General features: G+C 40.7%; 1 protein-coding gene across 4 annotated transcripts in view; it reads left to right on the top strand.

Moving 5' to 3' along the window:
• Positions 1–20,691, top strand: part of SH3RF1 (SH3 domain containing ring finger 1) — a 182,412-nt gene extending 161,721 nt beyond the window's left edge. For all 4 annotated transcript variants that reach the window (XM_038573565.1, XM_038573564.1, XM_038573567.1 and 1 more), the window contains 2 exons: positions 8,117–8,463; positions 18,251–20,691. In XM_038573565.1, coding sequence (XP_038429493.1) covers positions 8,117–8,463; positions 18,251–18,419 — 516 coding nt within the window. In that variant the 3' untranslated portion in view covers positions 18,420–20,691. The remainder of the gene's footprint in view (positions 1–8,116; positions 8,464–18,250) is intronic.
• Positions 20,692–27,723: the final 7,032 nt, after the last annotated feature.

Genomic DNA, 27,723 nt, shown 5'->3' with positions numbered 1-27,723 from the left:
ATTTGGGGCTGAATTTCAAAGAAAATATAAATAAAAAGCTGTGGGTTTGAAAGACTAACGTGTTTTTGGGTTTGGAGACAGGTGGTTTGAGACAAGGGAAATTGATGGTGAGTAATCGTGAACAGAAATCGAAGTGATAACAAAGTCTGGATAATTGTATTACAATCAAAGGAAGTAGCAACCTGAGGAAAATCCTGTTTTCCTCAGTATTTTGTGTATTTTCTCCACAACTCTAGCCCGATTCTGGGAAGTTCTAGGGTAATCATAAACTCTTAACCATTTGGTTCGGTGGTAATGTACGTCGCTTATTTTAAGTGGTTAGGTAAGCCTGTAAATAGGAGTTTATAAGGAAATAAACTTTACAGCCTACTAAAAAGTTAATATTTAATTGTTCAGTTAACCTTAGTGTTTTTGAAAAAGATTGGTATCTGTTCAATGTTTATAATTAACTACATTAAACTTGTACTCAAGCTGACATGTTCAACTTTGTCAATATCTTTAAAGAATTGTTTTGTAGTTTAGAATTTAAGATTTCAGGACCCTCATCATTGAGAACAGGGGCTCTTAAACTCCTGTCCTCCCAGGAAAGAATTAATTGAATCACAGACTTGAAAGGGAGCTGTGCCAGAGAGAATAATGGCTCCCCAAAGATGTCCACATCCTAATTCCTGAAAGTTGAGAATATGTTTCCTTATGTGGCAAAACGGATTTTATCAATCTCTTGGGATGAGGGGATAAATCTGAGTGGGCCCATATAATCACATGGATCTTCCTGAAAGGGAGGCAGGAGGATTGGGTCCAGAGGAGATGTGACATCCGAAGCAGAGATCAGAGTGATTCAAGGAGGGAGCCACAAACCAAGAAATGCAAGCAGCTTCTAGAATCTGGAAAAGGCAAGGAAACAGATTCTTACCTAGGGCTTCTGTAAGGGATGTAGCCCTTGCTGAGACCTTAGTTTTAAAGCCTGATTTTTACCACAAAGTTTGTGGTAATTTGTTACAGCAACAATATAGGGCCTAACAAGTTACCTGTTGAGTCCCTGTCCTTGACAAATGGCCTCTGTTTGGACACCCTAACCAACCATTAATGCCTTAGGTCCAGAGTGTCCCATGCCATTTTCCTTATGTTGAGGGGCTGCATAGAAAATGTTGCTCTCCTTTCTATATGATGCCTTGACTTACTTGCAAGTTATCTTCTTTTTTAAGGCTATACTCTTGAAGTTTTTGTCACTAGTACTTATGTCACAGATTATAAATTTTCCTTCCTAAATCTCCTACCTCATTTAATGTTCCAGATCCACAGGGAGACTTCTCTTGGTTAATATAAAATCCATAATTCCATGACTAACATGACTGGAGTGTCATTTAGTTCACATTCCTCCATCAGGTCTATAAGGATATCATGGGAGAACTTATCAGATGCCTGTCAAAATCCAGATGTCTTTTATATTCTCCCATCCAAACTATTCCCCAGTCCTCCATCATTTTAGCTGTTACTCATGTTAGCAAGTGTCTCCTGAAGAAGTCTCCTCCTCAGAGTCTCATTTCCTTTCATTTAATATATTGTTCTAGAATTTTCCAGACAGTCTGCAAAGTACATTGTTGTCTTCTTTTTGAAAATTAGGATTATACATCCCTTATTGCCCTGTTGAGTTGACCTGATCTCAGGTTCACCCACATCTATCAAAGATTATTTGGTTGCATTTCAGCTGTTAATTTTCTCTGTATGCTGGGGTGAATTCATCCTGGCAAGTAATTATTGGATCTCTAAATCCCAATCTCTTCACCCATTTCCCTCTTATCAGGGTTTGGTCTTTCTAGTCTGAAGATTATCCTTCTCTTTCTTCTTATCTTCTGAGAACCACCATCCATCTCAAGCAGCAGGTCTGTATCTTTCCTGTTCTTCTCATTTCAAACATAACTTTAAGTCTACCCCCCCTTTTTTTTTCCAAGTTTAAGCTATTATGGGCCATAATACATTCTTTCTTATGGTCCCTTCTCTTGATCTTTTTGTATTGAGTCCTTTAAAAATTTGAGCCCATTAGGCCGCTCTCTGGGGGATCACATTAGCGCCGTTAGATGCCTCTACATTTTTATCTATTCAGATAATTTGCAGTAGTAATGTTGGAATTTCATTCTGGAGATCCCTCCCATTCTTCTTGAAGTATCTTTCCTTTTGAGTTCCAGGTCATTCATATATTTTCTTTGAACTTTTAAAATCAGTTCTTTTAAACTTCAGAGTTTAAATCTCACTATAGCCAACTTCTCTTTGGGTGCTTACTTTCGAAGTTTTCAACATTTCTGCTTCACCTAATGAACTTTGCAACTCCTACTGGTCTCTACCATTCCCCAGTTGATCAAAATTAGATCCAAATTGAGATTAAATTATCAACAATTCAAGGGAAAAGTATATCAGAGATTCTAAGTGTATAGAGACCCTAGTCTTAGTTGAGACTTCCAGCAGATAGCTAGGGATTTGACAATCCCCTTGTTATCTCTATCTGCTTTCATCATTTTGTGATTAGCATCATCCATTTACTGAAACTCCTTAGATAGTGTGTACTGTTTCCCCCAAATGATAGCTTGTCGAATGCCCTGTCCTTTTCTCTATACATAAATCGTCTGCAGTGAGCTACCACTGGTGTTCCATAGAGACCTATAACTTTTTGATGTGCACACAGGACTGTTGCAGCTCCTTGCCTAACTAAGCTATTCCTTTTGAACAATATTTTATTTGGAAGTCTTATCTCAAATGTGTTTGTCCTTGACTTTAAGAAAAAGTGTTTTTGTCCCTGTAGCTAATTTTGTCTGGTAACTGCTTCTGTGATTTGATAAATAAGCATCTGAAACTGTGTAATATGTTTCCAAACATTATCTCAGTTATTTCTTCTTTGAAATCCTGAGCCTTTCTGCCATTGTTATTCTTCATGTCTTCTACAGTTATCAGTTTAACAGCTTTGTCTGGACATTTTTCTAACTGCATGTTCAGTTTAAAGGCTTCGTTATTAAAAAAATAATAAAGGCTTCATTATTTGACCAGCTAATCTCCAGGCAAATGTGTTTCCCAGTCCTTATGAGATACTTGGGCCCATGTGCATATGTGTGTATATTTTATTGTTTTCTTATTATAAAAAATTTAAAATCTACATATTTATTTAGATGTGAAAGAAAATCTAAGTATCCAGATAGAAAACCGAAGTATGATCCAAGATTTCAAAGACAGCCATTAATACTATGGTGTGTATATACTTTTTACCCCCCTCACATACAAAAATACAGTAAATGTTGTTTTGGTATGCTAAGCTTTTATCCAGAAAATAAAATCTTTTTTTCCAACACCAATTACATAATTGGCTGTTCTTATATTTCCTAAGTTTTATTTGAAGGTGAGCTGATATATATTAAAAATTCTAAGACTTCATTTGAGTAAAAAATGTATACAAATCAGTCAGCACCAAACTGAAGTGCTTAGGAGCACTCTACCAACAGTTGCGCTGGAGGCAAGGATTACATAAAGGACACCTCAGAGCAGAACAGGGAAGTTATTTGATTGGCTGTCTGCACACAGTTGCCTTATTTGGGAAAGCCCCATTGGCTATTTATGATTGGTTGTCCTTAGGTTTGATTTCTTAACCTTGAGGTGTTTACAGGCCTAGGTTTGGATTTGCCAGTGGTGGCTGGTAGGATATTAGAATCCCCTCAGTCCTAATGGCCTCTAATCAAATCTCTAATGATTTAGTCAATTTAACAGAATTTACCCTCACATAGGAAAAGAGAAGAAACCATCTCTGAGGCCCCACTTTCCCTCACATGCTTCCATTTCCTTCCCCTCCCTTCACAGTGTTAGTCTTCTCTGACATTGTCATTTATTTCCCATACCAATCAGCAGAAGTAGGTGTGGGTTCTCATGCCCTCTACCACATCCTAGATTTGTTCCTAAACGATAACATTTCTACAAGTAGGCCACAAAAGGTCAACATTTAGTGCCTCAGATGTTCCACCGCCAAAGTCCTTGTGACCCTCACCCTTAAGGAGCCAACCTTTGTTGTGGACCTATGCTCTTATTCTTGGTTTTCTTAAGCCAAGGGTCCATCTAGTTTTTAAATATCCATTTTTGGGGTCCCCGGTTGGTTCAGTCAGTAGAGCATACAACTCTTGATCTCAAGGTTGTAAGTTGGTGTAGAGATTACTTCAAAATAAAATCTTTAAAAAATAAATACCCATTTTTTAAAATTGTATTATTTATTCATGAGAGACACAGAGAGAGGCAGAGACATAGGCAGAGGAAGAAGCAGACACCCCACAGGGAGCCCCATGTAGGACTTGATCCCAGGACCCCGGGATTATGCCATGAGCCAAAGGCAGATGCTCAACCACTGAGCCATTCAGGTGCCCCAATACCCATTTTCTTCTATTCTTGAACACTTGTCCTAGAGTCCCTACTGATCACTTTCTTTGCCCACATGATTTTCCTTCCTCCCAGTTCTTAGTTCACTGTCAAAAATAAGTTGATCTGTGAGCTTCACCATTTCATTTTCTCAAGGAGAAGCCACTGTTGTCCATATTAAGTGATCAGAGTCACATACCTGCCCCTGTCAATAACTAGGATCCAGGTCTGGATGGTATGGATGTGCACACAGTGACCCTTATGATGCACAGTCCTTAGGCAAACATACCTGCTCTTTTCACTCCATCGAGTAGATGTGCTTCTAGAAATGTTCCCTGTGCTGAACTCTCAGAAGAGAAGAGCAAAGGCTAGGTTCAAGTCCCACTCCCACCCCTTACTAGCAGTGTGATTTAGGCAAGCTTAGAGAGGTGTAGGCAATGAGAATAATAATCTCTAGAGTTTCACATGGCCTTTCTCTCTCCCTGCACTTCTTTAAAAAAGCCTTTCCTGAGCCCCCCCATCTCAGACAGCACGGCGTGGTCATTCATTTTCCCCTTCCCCTGCTTTATTTTTCTAGAGAGTGCCTGATTTACTGTCTCTAGTCTCTGCTAGAGAATATGAACTCCTTCTTGTCTTGTTCACCTATTATATTCCCAGAGCCTAGCACATTGTTGGTTCATATTCAACACTTAGTAAATATTTGCTGAAGGAGTGATTATTATTAGACATCAGTTAAGCTTTTGAGATCCCTTATCTAGGAAGAGTGACTGATTGTTGGGAATATGTGTAGATTTTTGATGGCAATGGCCCAGAAGACTGTTTATCTCTTGCTACTTTCTTTGTACATATGAAGACAAAGAGAGGAATAAAGAAGACTTGAGGTAGAATGTAGTTCACTATATAAGTTGCTCAAATGAATTTATTTTTGTTTGGTCAGGAGAACTTGAGATTTCCTATATTGTACTCATCCTCCATGATATGACTAATAGAAAGTTATTTAGGTGATGTTCAGAAATGATTTTTGTATGTAAAAGTTACTCTTTCTCATCATCTAGTAATTTTCTGACCCAAATAGTTCTTTTTATATATGAGTTGTGATTTTAAATCATCAGGCCTTCTAAAGAAAAAATTATGAGTATAAAAATATTATTCCATCTAGGAATAATTTCCTAGAAAACCCATAGGAGGAGAATTGTTAAGGTTTATGTTAAAAGATATGTCCGTTTTGCATGCATGCTAACACTACATTTTAAAAATTGCTTTGCTGAAGTGTAGTTTTTATTCATCTATAGTTCTCATTTCTGCTGTTTTGATTTTGAAAAAAACAAAGGTACCCTTAGATGCTAAGTGTCTGTGTTTGCAAAATTATCTCTCTCCAGTGGCAACTGTTCTGCTAATGTAGAAAACATCAGAATATGATATTAAAAGCACAGTTTGGTGAAGCTAGGGCAGCATGTTTTCCGTGTTAGCACTCCCACTTCGTACCCCCACACCCTGCCACACCACCTCATCTTCTGCCTTCTGCTCCATGGTAGTCGGCATCAGCTAATGATGATAACAAATCCCTTAGAAGTCATTAAAGCAAGCTGTATTTAATGTGCTTAATCATTTTAGATGAACCAAGTCATCTTTCTTCCTAATCACTTTAGAGGCTCTTTCCTGAGCACCATTCAGTTAACTGAATTTTTCTGAGTGCCCAGAACTGAGCTTTTAAGAAACATCTGTAGCCGTGGCTTGCTGAGATTGTAATTCACTTGATCTCAGTGAATCTGTCGGGATCCAGGGATTAGCGTGTGCTTTCTTACATCATGGAAGGAATAGCTGGAAATTGTGGCTGATAGGCCATTCGAAGTGTAGACATTATTCTTTCTCAGCTTGTTTGTCGGCCCTCCAGACCTCAAGCTCTCCTAAAGAAGTATGGTAGTAGCTTTGGCAAACGTTTGGTCAGCCTACTTCATTGGCTACTGTATAAAGGGAAATCTTCATCTCCACAGGATTTGGGAACTGCAAATGCCTTCTCTTAGGCCCTTACCCTGGGACTAGCCAAATCTTTCCCCTTCCTCCCACCTGTCTCATCCTCTTTCTGTCTTGGCCACACTTAGCTCAGTAGGTGCAACTCTGCACGAGGCACCAGGTGGATAAGGTACAAGCATTCAAGCAGGTAGCCCAAGTGTATAGGGTCATTCAGTGGGATGTATTAATAGCCCTTTGGAAAATGAAGCAAAAGCCAAAAAGGGGAGTTACGGCCAGGCCTTGATGAAAAATGCAAAAGAATCTTCCTCAGGCTGGGATGGGGAGAAAAGGGGTGGGGATCAATTGACTGATTCTGCTCATCTGCAGCCTGAGTCGACCGGTCCAGAAATGAATTCAGCACTCCCTACCATCCTTCCCTGTCTTCTGTTTCTAACCTGTGGCTTAGTTTGAACTGTGAACAGTATTTGGTAAATGGAGCCTGCAGTTTCCTAGGATGCTTTTTCCCCGGAATGCTTTTTCATCATCTAGTTAAACATTGCTTTTGTCTTGTCTTTTTTCTGCCATTCTGTCTCTAATGGAACTGTGTTATTATGGATTCAGACCCCTTTCCCCAAGGGATTTTTACTGAGCATAAACTAACTCATATTCTAAGAAAAATTCCTCAGTGTTCTGTCTTTGTATGGGCCCCTCATAATCTAATTCCCTTTTTTAGTAGACCATAATGATTCCAGTTTGCCTATAGAGTTTTCTAAAGAATTATTTCTCTATGAAATGTTTTATTTTCAAGCAATGCTTCCACTCAGAGGACTTTATGATGATGTTGACATCTTAGTAAAATGATGTAAAATTATTATTGTTGACTATGCTTGGTCATCAGAAAGACCGTTGACATGGGTTTTGGAAATGAAGAAAAGTTAGCTCTAATCTGGTTTTCCTAGCAGAGCAGAGAACAAAAGTGTCAAAAGAGACAAAGATTCAAGAGATGGTTTTTTATGGAGTAAGATTGCTGGAAAGAAAATGTTTTTCTACATTTGCTAGCAAAGAAACATAAAAATGTTTTCGATTATACTGAAGCTTTATTTAAAATCTTGTGGAGTCTTGGCTGTCTAATCCAAGATATTCTTGCACAATAGAAATGGTTTGACTTCTGTCATTATTGGCTTACTGAGAAGTGTTTTAGTCCTTAACCCTGATCAAGACATCACTACCTATATATGATAAGAATCAAGTCTGTGGATAGAGAGTAAAATGCTGTGATGTTTAAATCAGTAAGTCCATAATCAGAAATTTCCATTTTGTCCTAAAATGTCTGTTTTTGCCTTCACCAAGCCTGAGATATGACTTGGTGAGTTTTTTTGTTTCACTTCTTTTTTATCTGCTTATTCTAGTTTAATAGAAGATAGTGATGAACATTGGAGTGTCCAAAACAAGCAACAACATGCAGGCAGAAAGGGAAAAGAAGGAGAGACAAAACGTTGGATTAACAGCATACAGGAATTGGGAGCTAGATCACAAATAACCAAATATCCACAGAAATAAATTTTAAAATACCAAACCAGGGGCACGTGACAGGTTCAATGGGTAGCACATGCGATTGTTGACTCAGAGTTGTGAGAGCCCCATGTTGGGTTATAGAGATACTTCAAAATTAAAAAAAAAAAAGGTTAAACCCAAAATTGAAACTGTGACACCCTACTGATTACAATAACAGCAATACCTCTGGTCTCCAATTAATGTACTTTTTTTTTTTTTCTAGAAAGAAAAAAAGGGTTTATTGAAGTTGCTTTCTGGCGCCTCCACTAAACGCAAGCCCCGAACATCTCCTCCAGCCTCACCTACCCTGGAAGTGGAGCTTGGAGGCAGCGAGTTGCCTCTGCAGGGAGCAGTGGGTCCTGAGCTGCCGCTCGGGGGTGCCCATGGCAGGGTTGGCTCCTGCCCCACGGATGGGGATGGTCCAGCTGCTGCTGTGGTCCAGGATGCTCTTGCTCTGCATCGCAAGACCAGCTCTCTGGATTCGGCTATTCCCATTGCCCCACCACCTCGCCAGCCATGCTCATCCCTGGGCCCTGTCATGAATGAGTCCAGGCCGGTGGTTTGTGAGAGGTGAGTCCACTGTTGTTCCTAGTGACCTTCATGCCGAACTATTTATCCTGACATTAGGATACATTTCCACACCCTCCTGTTTTTTTTTTAACTGAGTTTATAGTAACAACCAACCACTGGCTTTCTTTTCCCACTTGCTGTGTTTCTTCCATGGGTTAGGCCGCCAGCGCTCTCTCTGTGTATTTTCTCCAGACAACCACTCCAGAATTGCATCCAGATGAAATTTGTGAATCCCTGGAACTTGGTTCACATCTCTTTCCTTCTTGCTGCTCTTCCACTGCCAGCAATTGCTCCCTTGTTTTGTCCTTTGCCTTTTTCATTAAACGTTTACATCAGTACCTGCTAGTTGCACAGCAGCTGGAGATTCTGACAACTGAGAAGGCTCTTTGTATTCTTCTTGAGCGAGGACAGTGTGACCCAGTTCTCAGAGACTTGACTCCTCTGCTGACAGAGGCACTCGGTTTGGTTATACCTGGAACTAGGAGTCCTGTTGTAGTGATTCTGGCTTTGAATAGTGATTACAAATCTGTTTTATACAACCAGTGGGGTTCCAGGAGTACGCTGGGAAAAACTATATGGGGAGTAAGACTAATATCTGCTAGGACTACATGAATTTAAAAAGCATTGTTGGGGGATCCCTGGGTGGCTCAGCAGTTTAGCACCTGCCTTCAGCCCATGGCGTGACCCTGGAGTCCCGGAATCGAGTCCCACATTGGGCTCCCTGCATGGAGCCTGCTTCTCCCTCTGCCTGTGTCTCTGCCTCTCTCTCTCATGAATAAACAAATAAAATCTTTTAAAAAAATAAAAAATAAAAAGCACTGTTGTGGGCACCAGGGTGACTCAGTGGTTGAACATCTGCCTTCGGCACAGGGCAGGAGCCTGAGGTTCTGGGATCAAGTCCCACATAAGGCTCCATGCAGGGACGCTGCTTCTCCTTCTGCCTATGTCTCTGCCTCTTTCTCTCTCTCTCTGTGTCTCATGAATAAATAAATAGAATCTTTAAAAAAAATTTTTTTTTAAACACTGTTGGTTGGCCAGGAAAGCATCATGAAGTACACTAAAAATAGTGGACAATTTTCACATCATGCATAAATAATACAAACATTTATTTTTAAAAGTGCCATCTGTTTTATTGTGTCTGTAAGCTTTATTCCTTGTGTACCTGCACTTTATAAATGAACCAATTGTCTAATTTGTGGCAGTGTTGCATCTTAGGTAGCATTTTAGGTTACTGATTTGAAGTCTGACTATAAAATGTTACACTTCAAAATGACTTAAATTCCCTCAGGTCTGTATTTCAGATGAACATTTGTGCCCACCAAAACTTGAGGCCTTCATTCATAAAATCTGGGGGACATACCTACTTACCAAAAAATAAACCAGAAAAGAATAAACTTTGAACAACCTATGCACATTAAGTACAAAGTACATGGTTTATTATATATTTTCATGGTTAAGTGAGATAATTTTCCCTAGTTCTCATCCTTATAGAACCAGTTTTGAAATGAGAAATTACCCTAAAAAGTGTTCCTCTCCCACAAATAAAATCATTCTCTTTCCCCTCTTCCACTATGCTCCTGCAGTATTACACCACTCGAGACAGGCTCCTTCTTTCCTTCCCATCCCCAGGCATTGATCTGCAGTTTTTCCTTTGTGCCCTGTATCTGTCTCCTCTTTTCCCTGTCATTTGTGGTGTTTGTGTGACTGTTCTGAGTGTTAGTTCATTTTGCCCAGCCCCTCCCTGGGCACTGGCTCTGGCACTGCTGCCTGCCTCCCCCATTATGCATTCCTTTTCAGTTGCCAGATGTCCTGGATCTCTGTGGCTTCTGCATTCCGGCCCTCATTTCTAACAGCAGGCCCTGCTGTTCAGTGTGTCTGAAAAGGAGAAATCGCTAATGCAGACAGGTGATGGTGGTTCAGGGAGCAGGGGATTCACATCACCTAGGGTACAGGGAGAATTTAATGATGGAACAGATGGGCACAGGCACTCTGGAATTCTCTGGCAGGTTTTTTATATAACCATTTCAATTTTTACAAGTGGAAAAGGGGTCTTTGGAGAAGATTTCTGCTGGATTTTATATATTTATAATCCATATGTTCAGTAGCATATTAAAAATAATAGCCAGACTGATCAACTTTTCACAGCCCCTTTGCCTTCATACAATGATGATGATAGTATTTATTTAACTTGTATTCTTAGGTCTGCCTGACTATAAAAACAATAGGGAAAATGTGCGGAAACAAGTAATATGGGAAAACATCTTATCCACTGGGAATTAAATTTTTTGGTTAGTTAGCTACCAAGTATATCATTTAGGGATTATCTGTTTTGACATTTCAAATTTTTTAACACAATAAAAAGTGCTTATTGCTAAAAAAGAAGGGAAGATTAACTTTCACATCAGTATGATTCTGAAAGTATCTCAGGATCTTAGATTCCTTGATTCACCATGTAAACATCAACAGCTCCTGCTCTGGCAAAGTGCAGAAGCCTGCCTGGTTCTTCTGGTAGAATTTTTACTGATAGAATTTCGTAGAAGTGGTTGTCACTGTAGTATTGGTACAGGGTGAGATAGAATTCCCCTACAGGTTATAATGAGAACGAGCATAAAATTTCTCCTCAAACCATGGCTCTGTCCCATAAATCTAAGGTAAAAGAATGCAAGTAGGGCAGCTGGTGCCTTCAAAGGAAAGAAGCATTCTCGTGACATAAAGACTTAAGCAATCTCACAGTAAGAAAGGATGAACCTTGAGGTGTGTTGACAGGTCTTGGTGTCAGCTGAGACAATTCTCTGAGGAACAAAAGAATCCTTTTGTGTTTGTTAGAGAGGCTGAGGAAAACAAGCAAGCGATGCTATATCCTGGAGGCAGGAGATGTATAATTGATGACAGCAGAAATAATAGAACAAATATTTTAGGTTCTATTTTAGGTAATGGAGGAAAAAATAATTCGAAAATTGTGAAGAGAAAATAGAAATAAAATAATACTTCGGAAGGGATGACAATAAAAGAAAGTATATGTGACAGGCTTTTTTTTTTTTTTTTTCTCTCTCTCTACTGAAAATGAATAGATAAGGGCTTAAGGAAACACAGCTCACTATCTCTTTGTGTATTTTGAAGCTTAGGAATTAAACTGATAACCACATACCTATAAACCCATCTCCTAAATTGGAAAAGAACCTATGATCTTTGATCAGGGATTAAGCTAGAACACTTGGAAATACACAAATTGGATAGAGATAGATTTACAGAGAGTCAGTCAGGTTTAACCAGCATGATTAATTTGAGTTAGTGACAATGAACCCACTGAGTGAAGCAATGGATATAATTTACTTGGACTTCAAGCAAAGCTACAAAGTAAGCTAGTATGGTTTTGCCAGTGAAATACTTAATTGGATATTAGATTGCTGTAGCAACTGGCAGAAAGCAGTGCAGGTTACTTACCCAGGGTGATGGGCAGAGTGCCTCCCAGAACCCCAGGGGGTCCAATTTGGACTGTACCAGGAGAGATTAGAAACAACAACAACAAAAATGTTTGAATTGCAGAGAATGCAAGAGACCAGAAAAATAAAGGAAATAGAAAATTTATACAAATAAAAGATTGCAAGTGCTTATTACGTAGAAGCCTCAACACCATAGCCCAAGCCTGGAAGATTGGCAGTGGGATGTCAGTGGAGCTTCTTTGTTGTTGTTTTTCAAATTTTTTTATTTAAATTCAATTTGCGAACATATCCTGTATAACACCCAGTGCTCATCCCATCAAGTGCCTTCCTCAGCCTGTCACCCAGTTACCCCATGCCCCCACCCACCTCCCCTTCTGCAACCTTTGTTTCCTAGAGTTAGAGGTCTCTCATGGTTTGTCTTCCTCTCTCAGGTTGTTTTTCCCCACTCAGTTTCCCTCCTCTCCCTTATAATCCCTTTCACTATTTCTTGTATTAGTGAAGCTTCTTTGTGTAGCAAGCCTCTGTGTCTTGAATTCCATCCTGGTAACTGTCACAAAAACTGAAGGTCAGAAAGCCACCAAAATGCAGAGGCCCATTCAGGGCCAAGTCTGTGAGCCATGCTGTATGCCTCACACTGCCTCTCAGGTGCTCTGTTCAAATGCATACTTAACAAGCATTCATCTTACCACTCAGCTTTCCTTTTTTTTTTTTTTTTTCATTTTTCTTTCTTTTCTTCCCCCTAATCTTTCCATTGTTTTTTTATTCACTCACTTATTCATTTATCTTATTTTTAAATTGTGTTAAAATATACATAAAGTTTACCATTTTTTTAAGGTAAAAGTCAGTGACATTAAGTAAGTCCCTATTGTTGAATAACCATCACCACTATCCATTTGTAAAACTTCTTTGTTATTCCAAACTGAAACTCTGCACTCACTAAACAGTAAGTCCCCATTCCTTTTTCTGGCACCTCTTGACAACCACCATTCTACTTTTCTATGAATTTGACTGTTGTGGGAACTTTATAGGTGGAATTATATGATATTTGGCCTATTGTTCATGGCTTATTTCACTTAGCATAATGTCCTCAAGGTCCTTCTATGTTTTAGCATTTGTCAAATTACATTCCTCTTTAGGGAGCTTTGCACTTTTTGGAAATAGTTTTACTATACATTGTGCTTTTTCTTTTGTCATTCAACATGCTTATTAAGAATTATCACAAGAGGCACCTGAGTGGCTCAGTCAGTTAAGATCTCACTCTTGATTTCAGCTCAGGTCATGATCTCAGTCAGGGTTGTGAGATTGAGCCCTGCATTGGTGGGCTCCATGCTGTGTGTGGAGCCTGGTTAAGATTCTCTAAAAAAGGGCAGCCCGGGTGGCTCAGCAGTTTAGTGCCGCCTTCAGCCTGGGGCGTGATCCTGGAGACCTGGGATAGTCCCACATCAGGCTCCCTGCATGGAGCCTGCTTCTCCTTCTGCCTGTGTCTCTGTCTCTGTCTCTGTCTCTCTCTCTCTCTCTCTCTCTGTGTGTGTCTCTCATGAATAAATAAATAAAATCTTTTAAAAAAAAAAGATTCCCTAAAAAAAAAAAGAATTATCATGAACTATACTAAGTGGTATGAGGCATATAAAGTGAATTTACCGTCATCTCAGCCCTCAAGCAGCTTATGGTCTGGGATAATAAATGAGACAGGGATGGAGATGATACCAATACAGTGAACACTAAGTGTATTTTGCAGGGCAAATTGGAGCCAGGCTGTGGGGGGCTGATCAGGTGTGGATGAGCAGAGATCCTCACAGGGAGTTCCCAATAGAAGGAACCGCATGAGCCAAGGAGTGGAGAGATAAAAGCTATGTATGGTGGGCACATTCAGGTTTAGAGACCTGTTTCGTTCATTTATGGAGATAATCATAGGTACAGATAGAGGGGAAGGTCAGATCATTGAGAGCTTTACATACCAGGCTAAGGATTAGCCTTATTCACCAGCTGAGGATTAGGCTTATTCACAGGCGTTGGAAGCCAGTAATGATTTTTGAGCTATAGGCAACTATAGGTAGAGTTGCCAGTTAAGAAAGAGCTTGTCAGGACGCCTGGGTAGCTCAGAGGTTGAGCATCTGCCTTTGACCCGGGGCGTGAGTCCCGGGTCCTGGGATCAAGTCTTCATGGGGCTCCCTACATGGAGCCTGCTGCTCCCTCTGCCTGTTTCTCTCTCTTTCTGTCTCTTATGAATAAATAAATAAAATCTTTAAAGAAAGAAAGAGTCTGTCAGTTCTGTATAGAATGGAATGGGGTCAGAGAGGACAGGTAGTTTATTTGACCAGGTGGAAGGTCATGAATTTGCCAACCAGGATGGTAGCAGTGACCATGAAGAATAGATAGGGCGCGGCTCTGAAAGTGGGATTAGCAGGTCCGTGAAGGTTATGGGAGAAGGCTCTTTGACTTCTGAGGTTCACTGTTTCCCAGAAGCCCTACTCAAAGACAAGCATAATCGAAGTGAGGCAGAGGGTGAAGGAACAGATGTGAGGGGCCTCTGCAGCTGTGCCTTACATCTGTGTGTTGGTCTGTAAACATTCTACTTTCCATGCCTGAGATGGTTGGCCAGTTGTGCCCAGAATTTGGCCTTAAGAGTCTATGTTAGAAATCTGTGTACATACTACCTCACAAGGCTCGAGGCCAGCTTCGGAGCTGGAAGATTTCTAAGTAGAGTCTGTTACCGCTGCACCTGGTAGTCTTCATACAATTAGGCCTGTGTCACAGTTTCCATTATGCACATGGTTTCTCATTCCACCTTCCCCTCCCTACCCCCCCCCCCCCCCCCCCCCCCCCCGCTGAGGTTTATAACTGAGCAATGAAAATTTGCTCCCACTGGGAACTTGGCAGGAAGATTATGTTCTTAGCCCAGCAGCAGTTCTAGTTCAAAAAATTTTTTGACAAAATTGGTTTAGTGCATTTTATAAAATGCAAATATTAATCTAATTCACTTCAAGTTTTTCAAGAATTATTTTTGTTCCATTTCACCTTTAAGGCAGCTCACAGAGAACCGACAGAGAATACATTTCATGAGAGATCTACTCTGAATATAATGTGAATCACTTGTATGCTTCTTTCCAGACTTACAACGCTTTGCTCAAATTTTAACTTGCCCCAAATGGCAACCTGTTATATTGCTTTTTACATGAGTTTTTAGCTTGTTGGCATCAGACTTGAGAAATCTTTTCACCTGGATTTCTTCCTTCAGATAAGTGTCTGATGAGATTATTTGTCTTGCTTTTAAAGGTATCAAAGAAGGAATTCCAAAACCTAACTTTATCATTCTAAAGTGTCAAGTGTCATTATAAGGCAGTTCTTTAGGCTGTGGTCTGAGTCTCTTTATAGTAGAAGTGGCCAGTGACTTCCTGGCCCATCCTTCACCTCCTTGAAGTACCAGACCCCTCCTGCTTTTGTGTAAGCCATGTGATCCCAATAGGAGCTAGTATTTTGGGATATAAACTCTGTAAGAGACACCATGCTAAGAGCATCACACTTAGAATATTACTCCATTACATGACAATATCTGTTTAAGTTACTGCAATCTTTTTCTACAGATAAGGAAGCTGGGACCAAGAGATCAGAGATAATTAGCCCAAGTGACACTACTCCAAATGACTTTTAAGGCCACATCAACCCAGCCCAGAGCTTCACATACAGTGTTTTTGCACACAGTGCCAGGCCTCCTCCCTCAGTTCATGCTTGATTGAACACTGAGCCTTGTAATTCGTGTTTGAATTAACGGAATCTTTCTTAGAAATAATAAGTCAGCCTCTGTGCTGTACTTTTGCTTCAGACCTTAGAGGATAATTTTTTTTTAATTTTTATTTATTTATGATAGTCACACACACACAGAGAGAGAGGCAGAGACATAGGCAGAGGGAGAAGCAGGCTCCATGCACCGGGAGCCCGACGTGGGATTTGATCCCAGGTCTCCAGGATCGCGCCCTGGGCCAAAGGCAGGCGCCAAACCGCTGCGCCACCCAGGGATCCCCTTAGAGGATAATTTGGTTCATGTGCCCAAAGTAGCTCAGGAATTGTTTGGGAAGCCATGCAACTTTTGCAGAGATGCCCCTTTTTTTTGTTTTGTTTTGTTTTGTTTATAGAGTAATAGTCTGGGGCTCTTGCTGTGGTCTTTCTTAATGAGAGTCTATTCTAGTTTTTATGAGATGGAGATTGGTGAAGCTAGCAAACTTCTTAAAGGACTGGGCTCTAATCGGTTTCATACTTTAGAGGCAGTTCTATAGTACTTGTTATGACTACCATATTTAAGCCATACCAGTCTTTACTTACAGTCAAGAGTGAGTCCCTATGAGGCTTTGGACTTCTTTTCTGACTTTAAGAACCAAACAAAAGTAGTAACTCAGAATTACCTTTATGACCAAATATTGCATAAAGCCAGTGGAGAAAGATGTATGTTCACATTTTTTAGTTATCTATTGCCATGTGACAAATTACCCCCAAAATTGAGTGGCGTAAAATAACAAACATTTTGTTACCCCACAGTTTCTGTGGGTTGGGAACTTGGAAGTGCCTTATCAGCGTGGTTCTGACCTGGATTATTTCCTGAGGTTGCAGTCCAGATATTGGCCTCAGCTGTAGTCATCTAAAGGCTTGACCAGGGCTGGGGGATTCTCCTCCAAGATGGCTTTCTCACATCACTATTGGGTAGTTAGTTGACTTTTAGAAAGACACCTCAGTTAGGGACAGCTGGGTGGCTCAGTCTGTCAGAGCATCCAATTTTGGTCTCAGCTCAGGTCACAATCTCGCAGTCATGGGATCGAGCCCTGCATAGGCTCCATGCTCAGCAGGGAGACTGCTTCAGATTCTCTCTCCCTCTCCTTCTGCCCCTCCTACTGCTGCTTGCTCTCTCTCCAAAATAAATTAATTAAATGCTTTTTAAAAAAGAAAAGGGCAGCCTGGGTGGCTCAACGGTTTAGCACCTGCCTCAGCCCAGGGCATGATCCTGGAGACCTGGGATCAAGTCCCACATCAGGCTCCCTGCATGAAGCCTTCTCCCTCTGCCTGTGTCTCTGCCTTCTCTCACTCTCTGTCTTTCATGAATAAATAAATAAAATCTTAAAAAAAAAAAAAGAAAAGAAGACCTCAGTACCTACCATGTGATCTTCTCCATAGGAATGTAGAGTTTTCTCACAACATGGCAGCTAATTTTCTGCAGACTGTGTGATCTAAGAGATACTGATATAGAAGCCACAATACCTTTTATGATCTAGCCTCAGAAATCACACACTTCCACAGTATTTTACTAGTCATCCCTGTGCATTTATGGGAAGAGATCACACAAGAGAATGAATACCAGGAGACGAGGGTCACTGGGGCCATCTTAGAGGTTGGCTAGCATATACCACCTGTTGGGAATAGCAAGAGAGGAATAAGGGAGGGCAATAATGCTGGAAAAATAGAGAAAGATAAAAGGATATGAGGCACAGAACATCTGTCTTCCATGGCTGCTAATCATAATTTTCCAGGAGACTCAAGAGAGAGGAAGAAGGGAGACATAATATTAAACCAATAAGGCTTCTGGGGTTTTTAAGTGATAATCATACTTTCCCTACTAATATCTGAGTTGAGAACCAATAGAGAAAGAGACACAGTTATCAGACTAACGTAGAGCAGAATGTCAACCTCCTTATTGGTGGTACTGGATTGGATTTGTAGCCATTGTGCTCCCCTCCCTGTCTAGAGCTTAGGACAGCCTGCCCAGGGGTGGATTTGGTTATGTAAGGGAAATGAACTTCCTTAGAATCGCTGTCTCATCCATGTCAAGACCCAATGTAAAGGACACAGAGAGACAGACTTCAGACCTACTTCCAGAAGGCAGGTCTGCCCCCCTGGCCCCTGACCATTGCATGCTTCCAATGTGGCAGCAGAGGCAGAGCAGAGCCCAGAGGAAGGTAGCTCAGGAAGGACTGAAACCACCTACTCAGCTTCTCCTAGTCTCACTAATCCAATAAATTCACTCCTTTCTTCTTGGAGGAGAGGGAAGGACAGGGCATTTCCTCCTAGGAAATGGAATAACATTTTCCATATGGGAGGGGACAAGAATAGCTCTCCCTGTAAACGTCACTCAAATAAACCAGTCTGAGTCATCAGTAGTGGACTGTGAAGCACATCCAAATTCCAACAATCTCTACAAAACAGAGAATAGTGTATTTTGAGTTATTTTACAAATGTTATAAACAAACTTATGTTATTTCCTATTCTGTTCATGTTAAAGCTATGTGTATTAGTAGTACACCTTTTTTTTTTTTCACTACTTTGTGTGGCTTTAACTAAAATATATCTCTTTTTTCTAGGCACAGGGTGGTAGTTTCCTATCCTCCTCAGAGTGAGGCAGAACTTGAACTTAAAGAAGGAGATATAGTGTTTGTGCATAAAAAGCGAGAAGACGGCTGGTTCAAAGGCACATTACAGCGTAATGGGAAAACTGGCCTTTTCCCGGGAAGCTTTGTGGAGAACATCTAAGGAGACTAACACTGAGAAGGGTGAAAGTCACATCATACAACAAAGTAGCACAAAGCATTTTAATGGAAAGAGCACATCTGTGGACTTCCAGATAGTCAGGAGATGAGCAAAGGATTGGTGCGTGACCCCAGTGCACCCAGCATGGTTAGGCCAGCCAAGAGCATGAAGAAGGGGTGCGTGCGTGTGTGTGTGTGTGTGTGTGTGTGTGTGTGTGTGTGTGTGTCTTGTCACTCTGGATTCGGATGTATAAGGTGTGCCTTGTACTGTCTGATTTACTATACAGAGAAACCTTTTTTAAAAAGATATATAGCTAAAATGGACAATTGTTTACAAGGCTTAACTAATTTATTTGCTTTTTTAAACTTGAATTTTTCTTGTAATAGATAAATTCATTGGATTGTGATTTTAAGGAATTATTAATTTATGAAATGATAGCTAAGGAGAAGCTGGATTATCTCCTGTTGAGAGCAAGAGATTGTTTTTGACTTAGAAAGAACCCCCCCTTCTCTCCCCCTACCGGTGTTACTCTTTGCTTCTTTAAGATAGAAATGCCAGTTCTCTAATTTGGTTTTCGTTTTTTGGAAACTAAACATATAACTGAATCAAGTATCAGTAAAGGCCTGGGGTAGGGAGACAGAAACTTGAGAGGAAAGAAGTTAGTGGTTCCGTCTTTCTGGTTTGGTCAGGAATCCTCCTTAAGACCTAGTTCTCAGTATAATTTAGTGGGTTTTAAATTTCCCTAGAATGAAGTCAATGAAGTGATAAGGAAAAATAAAGCACAATCCTTGAACAAAAATGTATTCAGAAATATATTTAGTTTTATAACAGAAGAAGCTCAGTTCATTGTTGGAAATTGGGAAAATTGAAGTTGTGCTCCTGAGAGTGGCTATGAGATATAATCTCCTATTTTTACCCCAAGTGATCTGCATGCCCAGGACACAATAAAACGTTTGTGAGATCGTGGTGGTGATGCCCTCGTGCTGAAGTTAAAGGCTATAAGAAACACTGTGAAAAGTTTACATTCATCCATTGTGGTTCTTTTCCCACCGTCTTGCATGTGTTACTGGATCCCCACAGTAATATCGACTGTGCATGGAGTGTATATTTCACTGCAGTGTCCTGTTGAGGTTAGTTTGTGCTCAGAAGTGACCAATGCAGGAGGTGTAAAATAAACAGTATTCTTTTCGCTCCTGACCAAGGTCTCTGGGTGTACGCCCTCCCTCCCTGGCTAAGGCATCCATCAGCCATTATACAGTCATTCATGAAAATGTTCCTTTCTGTCCTCCTAGCTAATTGAGGTAAAGGATGAGCCAGGAGGCTGTTGCTGTTACCGTTCCCTTGATGCTCCCTTGCAGCTCTGGGAGGCCTTCCTCAAGGGAAAATGGCCACACCTTACAATTGCAGCAGGATCCAGCTGAGCCTGTCTTTTTATATCCATTCTTTGATGTCATTGGCCTCTTCTCCCCATTACATTCCAGGGCCACTGCAGTTGTGGGTCTGGGTAGTCCTAAAAACAAAAGGAGGGAAGACAGCCTGGTAGTGAATGAAATTGTTGCTACAGTTTTCTTGTGAAAAAAATTTTTTTTCATTTTTTACTCTTAAGAATTACAACTGGGATATAGAAACATGAACTGAAAAGTCTTCTTGCAATAGCAAGAGGTTTCATGGTCTTAAAAAAGATGTTATATGGTTGAAATGAAATCATTCCTAAATTAACCTTTTAGTTTTTTTTTTATATATATATATATATATAAAACACTGTACATTATGTTCCTGTGTGTTGATTTTTTTAAAAAAATACTTTACTTGGATATTCATGTAATATATAAAGGTTTGGTGAAATGAACTTTAGTTAGGAAAAAAGCTGACATCAGCTTTCATCTGTGTAAGTTGACACCAATGTGTCATAATATTCTTTATTTTGGGAAATTAGTGTATTTTATAAAAATTTTAAAAAGTAAAAAGACTACTACAGCTTAAGATAATTTTTTACCTGTCTTCTCCATATTTTAAGCTATGTGATTGACGTACCTCTGTTAATAGTTTCCTGGTATGAAGTTGGTTAAAATTTCATCTGTTAATAGATCACTTAGATAATATAATGTATGGGTTTTCTATTGGTTTTTTGGAGACAGTAGATGGAGATTTTGTAACAAGGGCTTGTTACACAGTGATATGGCAATGATAAAATTGCAATTTATCATTCCTTTCCATGTTAATAGTTTGAAGACTGGAGAAAAGGTTCAAGATTAAAATTTGATGTTCAATCATGTGTTCCTTGTGTTAATTCTTAAAATTTTTCTTTTTCTCCTTTTTTAAAAATTTTTTTTAATTTTTTAAATTTTCTTTCTCCTTTTTTAAACCTAAGACACATTTGACGTAAATTCTACTTCATAAAAACCCTTTGCATATACCTCAAAAAGAAGGTGTCTACAATAATCAGTTTAGTGGTTATGATACATTTTACCTCTCCAACTAACAAACCTTCTTTGGTTAGTTCTCCAAGAAGCTTAAAGTCTTCTTAAAAGACCTTATAGGTATTACCACTTCTGCTCCCCTGCACCTTTCATGACAACTAAAATGTCTGGTGGCCACTAGAAGTTGTTTCTTAGCCACAGAAAGAAGTAGTAGACCTATAACCAACTGTATAATAACCAGTAGGCCTCAGCAAAGCATGGGAACATCATCTTTAGACTCTGATTTTACTCTTCCATGGAATGCCAACAAGTTGTAAATTTAAAGAAACCATGTACATCCTGTTAAAAATATTTTCCTAACCTAACTTTTAGTTACTATCAAATTACTTACCAGAATTAAAAATCAGGAATTCCAGTTTATAAATCATAGCTTTGCCAAAAACTACCTTTGTGACCACTTGGGCAAGTTACTTATTTCTTAGTTTCCCCTGTTACTGCCCTGTCTGCCACACTGAGACTTGTTTGAAAAGTGCTATTGTAGTAGGTGGCATTATTTTCATATCTGGTTTCAGATATTTCCTCTTATTCTCTTGGAGTACATGCATGTAATTCCATTATTGGGTCTAATTAAATTTAGAAAGAACATATTAAGGTGATGTTTCCAACTGCTATGCATTTAATTTTTTGTTCCTGATGAGAATAGGACCTTTTTCATATCTCCAGAAGTTCAGGTGAATATTTCACAACATTAGAATTCAAAAAATGCTTTTAATAGATGTTAGGCTAAGTTGTTGTGTGTATCCGTGTGAAATTTTTAAAAAATTTGTTTGAACCAATTAAACTATGTTCTTACCGAAGTGGCATCCTAATGAAATTATTCCTTTCCAAGAGAAAGAATTTGCCGAGCTACCACAGTAATGGAGAGGATTAGCCAGTGTCCAGGCTTAGCAAGGCCTTGCCCTTCATGAACTCCTGTCAACTGCAGACTGTAATGGGGCATGCTCTGGTACATAGGATATATCTAATGGGACTTTGCTCTGTTCCTGGGAGTAATGATCATCAGAGATAGTAAGAAGTTTTTGGAGCAGTAACCAGCCAATGTGAACTGTGACAGTTTTAAAATACTCTCTCTGATTTACAAATGAATGTTTCTTTTATTTATTTTGCGTTTCTTATTAATAACTTCCTGGCTTGGCTTGTTTGGATTTCCATCTTGAAAACACCACCTTGGTCTCATTTAGGATGGACCTGCAATTCACATTAATCTTTGAGCCACCATTCAATACTACTATTATATGGCAAGACTACTTTAGTGGTACTGTTAAGTCTCCAAAGACAGCAGAACTATCTCTACTGGTAATCAGTGAGCCATACGTCACTGCTATTGCTTCCAACTTAAATAAGAAATTTGGTTCCAGAAGGCTCTGACCTTGAGTTGACTCTTTCAAGGTCTGAATTCTTATAAAAGTACTGGAGAAAACCATGAGAGATTTCAGAGTGAGAAGGCCTTCCTAACTATGACATAAAAACCAGAAGCCATGAAAAAAGAAAACATTGATACATTCAATACAGAAAAGTATCTACATGACAAAATACCATAATCAAACTCAAAATAATAGGGGAAAAAAGTATTTGTAACTCCTGTAACAAACAGAATTTCATTTACATATAAAGAGCTCCCACAAATCAATAAGAACATAAGCCCAAAAGTAAAATTGTGACAGAAACTGACAATTGCCTCCATTATAATATTCATTTTCCTATTCTCCCTTACGAACTGATATCTGGGCAATGTCCTCAGTTAACTGCATCCAGTTTTTCTTGGGTGCATCTCTGTTACTAAGCTGTTGTTGAGAAAACAGCTTAAGTGTTAAAAGAGACTTCTGGTAAGTTTTCTTAAAAAGGCACACTTCCTTTGACCATTTTGCTTTTCCTTCTTCCAGCCTGCAATGTAGACTTGATGGCTGATACTCTAGTAACTGTTGAACCATAAGATAACTCAAGAGAGAAGCCACATTTTAATGTGATAGAGAAGAAAAAAAGAGCCTGAGATGTTGATACACTTATGGCCTTCAAGTCAGCTTGCACTACTCAGCCTTAGAGATGATTTATGTGAGAGTAAGTCCCTTGATTTTAAGCCACTGGAGTCTAATCTCTTACCCTTAACTGCCCTGCCTGATACCAATGTAAATCGACAGTTCAGGGATGCCTGGCTGGCTCAGGCAATGGAGTATGTGGCTTTTGATCTCAGGTCTCCCACTGGGCATAGAACTCACTTAAAAAATAAATAAGGGGCTCCTTGGTGGCTCAGTCAGTTAAACGTCTGACTCTTGATTTTGGCTCAGGTGAGGTCATATCTCAGGGTTATGAAATCAAGCCCCACGTCATACTCCATACTTGTCTGCTGGAGATTCTCTCCCTATGCCCCTCTCCTTACTCTCTTTCTCTAAAAAATAATTAAATTGATGGTTCATCAAACGAAATTCAAACATATTAAAAGATGTTCTACTTTGTCCCCAATATAAATGGCACATTAACAACAGTGAAATACTTTTCATCTGTAACATTGGAAACTAAAAAATTAGAAATCACTGTGTTGGCAAAATGAGGAACACTTAATACTTTGCTAATGAGAATGGAATTTGATAAAATATCTAGGGAGAGCAATCTAGAAAATACCAAAATTGCAGATGTACTTACCCATTCTACTTTTAAGAATTTGTCCTCCAAGTATATTTATTTATCAAGTGTAAAATGACAGTTGCCATATTTGTTGCAGCATTTATACATTGATTTTTTGCTGTGTGGGGCACCAGTGCCCCAACCCCTATGTTGTCCAAGGGTCAAGTGTATTTAGAAGAGAGAATGAGAGAGGAGACAAACATTAAAAATTTTTTAGGAAAGTGAGATCTTTCAAATTAAGTAGAAAGCAAGGGATTTCTCACTTTAGTGAGAATGATTCATCATTTTACTATTGAGTTCAAGAACAGATAGAAAAATGATATCATTTAGAGAGGGTGATCCCACACTTCCACTTCTTTGTTCAGAGCACATTATCTACAAGAGCGCAGGAGAGCCCAGAGGTTGACTTTCCACAAAGGATTGACTTTTATTCCTCTGCCATTACTTTGGGAAATTGAGAGACTTGTTTTAGAGTACAATGGATCCCACAAATAAGACCTTACGAAATAAATTGGATACACAACAAGGTCAATAATGAGATTCTACTGGGGCCTCTGCAGGTAGTCCCAAGATGCAGAACTCCTAGATTTGCCATGGTACAAAATGAAGGAAAAGTATCAACAAAAGATGAATGTTAGGGTGCAGGCTTCCAGCCTTGGATCTTGTCTAAGGACAAGTCTGAAACAAGGCAGGACTTCTATCCGTGGTCGTCCCTCCCATAAACACTGCTACAGGAGTACTACCTAAATACCCACAGAAAGGGATTCGGATATTCACCACTCGGCTCACAACCAGGTAGTCGAAAGTGAGACAGCAAGAGCAATGGTGATCTGCTTGGCAAACGTGAACTCACAGGCCTCACCCAGTCCTGTTGATTTGTGCAGAACCACGAGGCCTTCAGCCTTAATCCTCTCGGAGGAGCTGCTGGAGGCAAGAGGATGAGCAGCAAAAAACAAACAAACCCCACCAAGGCCTCCCTCCCAGAGCAGAAAGATTTGATCAAGTAAGATGTAAAATTCAGAGTCCTATCTGGCACTATCACTATCCTCTCTTTCTCCAGGTCTTTCTGCAGCTTTTCAAGCTGACCTTCCAAGGCATTCAATTTCGGAAGCTGGAGCTTCCAAAAGACCCATCATTGAAAGAGATCAGTGTGCCACACCCTGCTAGCCATTACATGGCAAAACCTAATTGGCGGTTGAGGCGGTCTAATGGCAGCTTATGAAAATTACATTTGAGCTGCTAATTAAGTGTTTGGCTATTTGGCTATTCTGAATATACGTATATATATATGTGTGTGTATGTGTGTGTGTGTGTGTGTGTGTGTATACATGTATATATGCATAGGTGAGAAATAAACTTCATCACTATTTATTTTCTAGATCAGCACTGTCTCATAGAACTTGTGCTCCAAGAAGTGGTGGAAAGCTTTACAGTTGTTTATCTGTGCTGCCCAGTATGGTAGCTACTAGCCACGTGTGGCTCTTGAACCCTTCAAATGTGGCTCCTGTGAAGTGAATCTCTAATCTGATTTAATTTTCATGAGTTAAATTTTAAAGTAGCCCCATGTGGCTAATGGCTACCATAGTAGGCAGTGCAGTTTTAGAAAATAGCTATTTTCAAATGATCAGACCAAAAAAAAATGTAAATACCAAAATGTGGCCTTATCCAAAACATACCATATGCAGCTTCTCATTTGGAGGCACCTACTTAGCAGTTAAGGATCACAGAACTGGATTCTAACAAAGAACCCCCTCAAGATAGGTGAAAACATCTTAACTGGGCAATGGAGATTCTTTCATTTTGAGTGGTTTTTCCCTCCCACTGCCCACCAAAAACTAGACAAAGCAAGAAGTTAAAGAAGAGAATTTGGGGATCCTACTGAAGCTTTTTGGTGTGGCTGAGAGGACCAGGACCCTTCCATGAAAGCAGAGATCCCAGCATCCTTCAAAGGGCAGGCCTCTTCTCGTTCCTTGATTCTAGCATTTACCTTGATCTTCAGCCAACTAAGGATCGCCAGACTGAGCACATGACTCTCAAAGCCATTAAGATGACGATCAGATGATCTACCCACTGGGAACTTAATGAACATTTTCTCCACAAACTGAGGTTGGGGTTTACAGAGGGAAAGAAATGGAACCGTAGCCCTCTAATTAAGCATGAAGTGACACCTGTGGAAGAACGGCCATGCTTCTTATTCCCCAAGCCCTGGAGCAAGGTCAGCTCAAGCGAAGGCTGGTACCTTATCTTTCCAATCACATCTAGTTCATTTATTTTGCCAGAGAAAATTGAAAGCTTAATGGAATTACCTTTTCCCTTTAAGCACTCAAGGGTACTACATGGCATAAAGCAAAAACGTCCTTTTGAGTAAAACCAATTTCCTTATAAATTATATCACAAAAGCACATTCAATAAACTCCCTAAAGGCAGAAACAAAGTGAAGACTGAGGCCTCACTGCCAGCTCACTCCTGAACACAAGCCAGTTCAGCCCTTGAGGGCCTCCTCATCGGTAGCCCCTCTTCCTTTTTCCCTTTCTTACAAAAGCTTAGTAGGAGACTCTGTTAGGAACTGATTAGGGTCAAGAACCTTAGCTTTGCAGAGGAGGGAAGATTCTGTGGGTAAAAACCTTTATGTTTTAGAGGACACCAGATGACAGGGCACCTGGGTGGCTCAGCGGTTGAGCGGCTGCCTTCGGCCCAGGGCATGATCCTGGAGTCCGGGGATCGAGTCCCTCATCGGGCTCCCTGCATGGAGCCTGCTTCTCCCTCTGCCTGTGTCTCTGCCTCTATGTGTGTGTGTGTGTGTGTGTGTGTCTCATGAATGAATAAATAAAATCTTTGAAAAAACAAAAAAGACACCAGATGACAGCACCACCACGTCTCCTGGGTCCTATGTGTGGAACAACTGCCGGCTGTAAACTCTTCCATATTCAGTGAGACCACCTTGGTTGTTGAAACCCTCTGTGCGTCAGCGAGCCCTCTTCCTCCCTATAAGCCACAATGGTTAAAACCAGAAGCAGACAAGACCGCTGACCCCATGCGCTGTGACCCATTGTGCTTATTTCTCACCGCACTTTCTTGAGGCATCGATGAAGGTGTTTTGTAATGACCAGAACATTCTAACTGCCAGGCTAGAAAAGCCCTCCATTAACAACAGAAGGCCTGTAAGACCACAGCCCCGCATCCCCAACCCTGCCCAGGATCGCGCTGAGCACGTGCCGACCCTGCCCCTGAGCTCCAGCCCTGCGCCTGCTGCGCTGCAGGTTCCCCTCACCCCCAGGCTCTCCTCCTAAAACTCTAGGTTTCCCATCTTGTGAGCAGAGAGGTGGCTTGTTCAGGCTTGAGCCTGCCCCCGCCCCCGGCTGCTGGAGCCCGAAATAATTGTCTCCCTTTCTCTTTTCCAAAGACTCCATTCTCCAGTCCTTGACTTCTCTTGTGATGGATTTCTCGGAGCTGGTTGGGCAGAGTGTGGGCAGATCCAACCGCGAGCCGCGCTCTGCGTCCGCCCAAGCCCCGGGATGCCCGGGAGGGAACAGGCGGCCCCAGCAGCACACCAGGGCTCCCCGGGCTTCCTGAGGTAAGGGCTGTGACACAGCCGCACATGTGGACAGCAACCATGGACACAGAGGACAGTTCAAGCGACACGGCGCTCCAAGGAGGCCCTATACTGGCCCCGAGGTGCTCAAGCAGCCAAGTCTACACAAACAGCCACCTGCAAGGACCCAAGCCTCAGGTGAGGAGTAAGGCATCCTGCCTCTATTCCTGACTGCAAAGGAAGAGCTGGGCTCATGAAGATCGGAGGAAGTATGACAAGCTGCCCGCCCCCAGTCCTGCCCCGGCCACCGCAGCAGTAGGGCAGCCTCCGTGTAGGGCCGGCACTGCTCGTTCCGCTGGGGTAGCAATTGTGGGATTGCTCTGATGTGGTGACGGCGGCAGAAATCAAAGCTGAGCTTGAATTTCTACCCCTTATGCTAAACTGTTCTTTCCTGTGATTTCTTTGCCCACTGAGACAGATGTGTGGGATTGGCATGTTCTCAGTCAGCCCCTGTAATAAAACTGAAATGGGTGAAGCTTTCAGGAGGGTATCTCAAAAGAAATGCTTCACATACGCAAAGCTGCAATAATCTCCTCCACCATCTAAATTCACCCAGTGGCTTAGGCCTGAAGAACACAGACTCAAAACTTTAAAAATCAAAATCTTACCCTTT

This window comes from Canis lupus, chromosome 25 (assembly GCF_011100685.1).
Source record: "Canis lupus familiaris isolate Mischka breed German Shepherd chromosome 25, alternate assembly UU_Cfam_GSD_1.0, whole genome shotgun sequence".
Taxonomy (NCBI): domain Eukaryota; kingdom Metazoa; phylum Chordata; class Mammalia; order Carnivora; family Canidae; genus Canis; species Canis lupus.
Note: the sequence above shows the minus strand (reverse complement) of the source record. Positions and strands in the feature narration are given on the sequence as shown.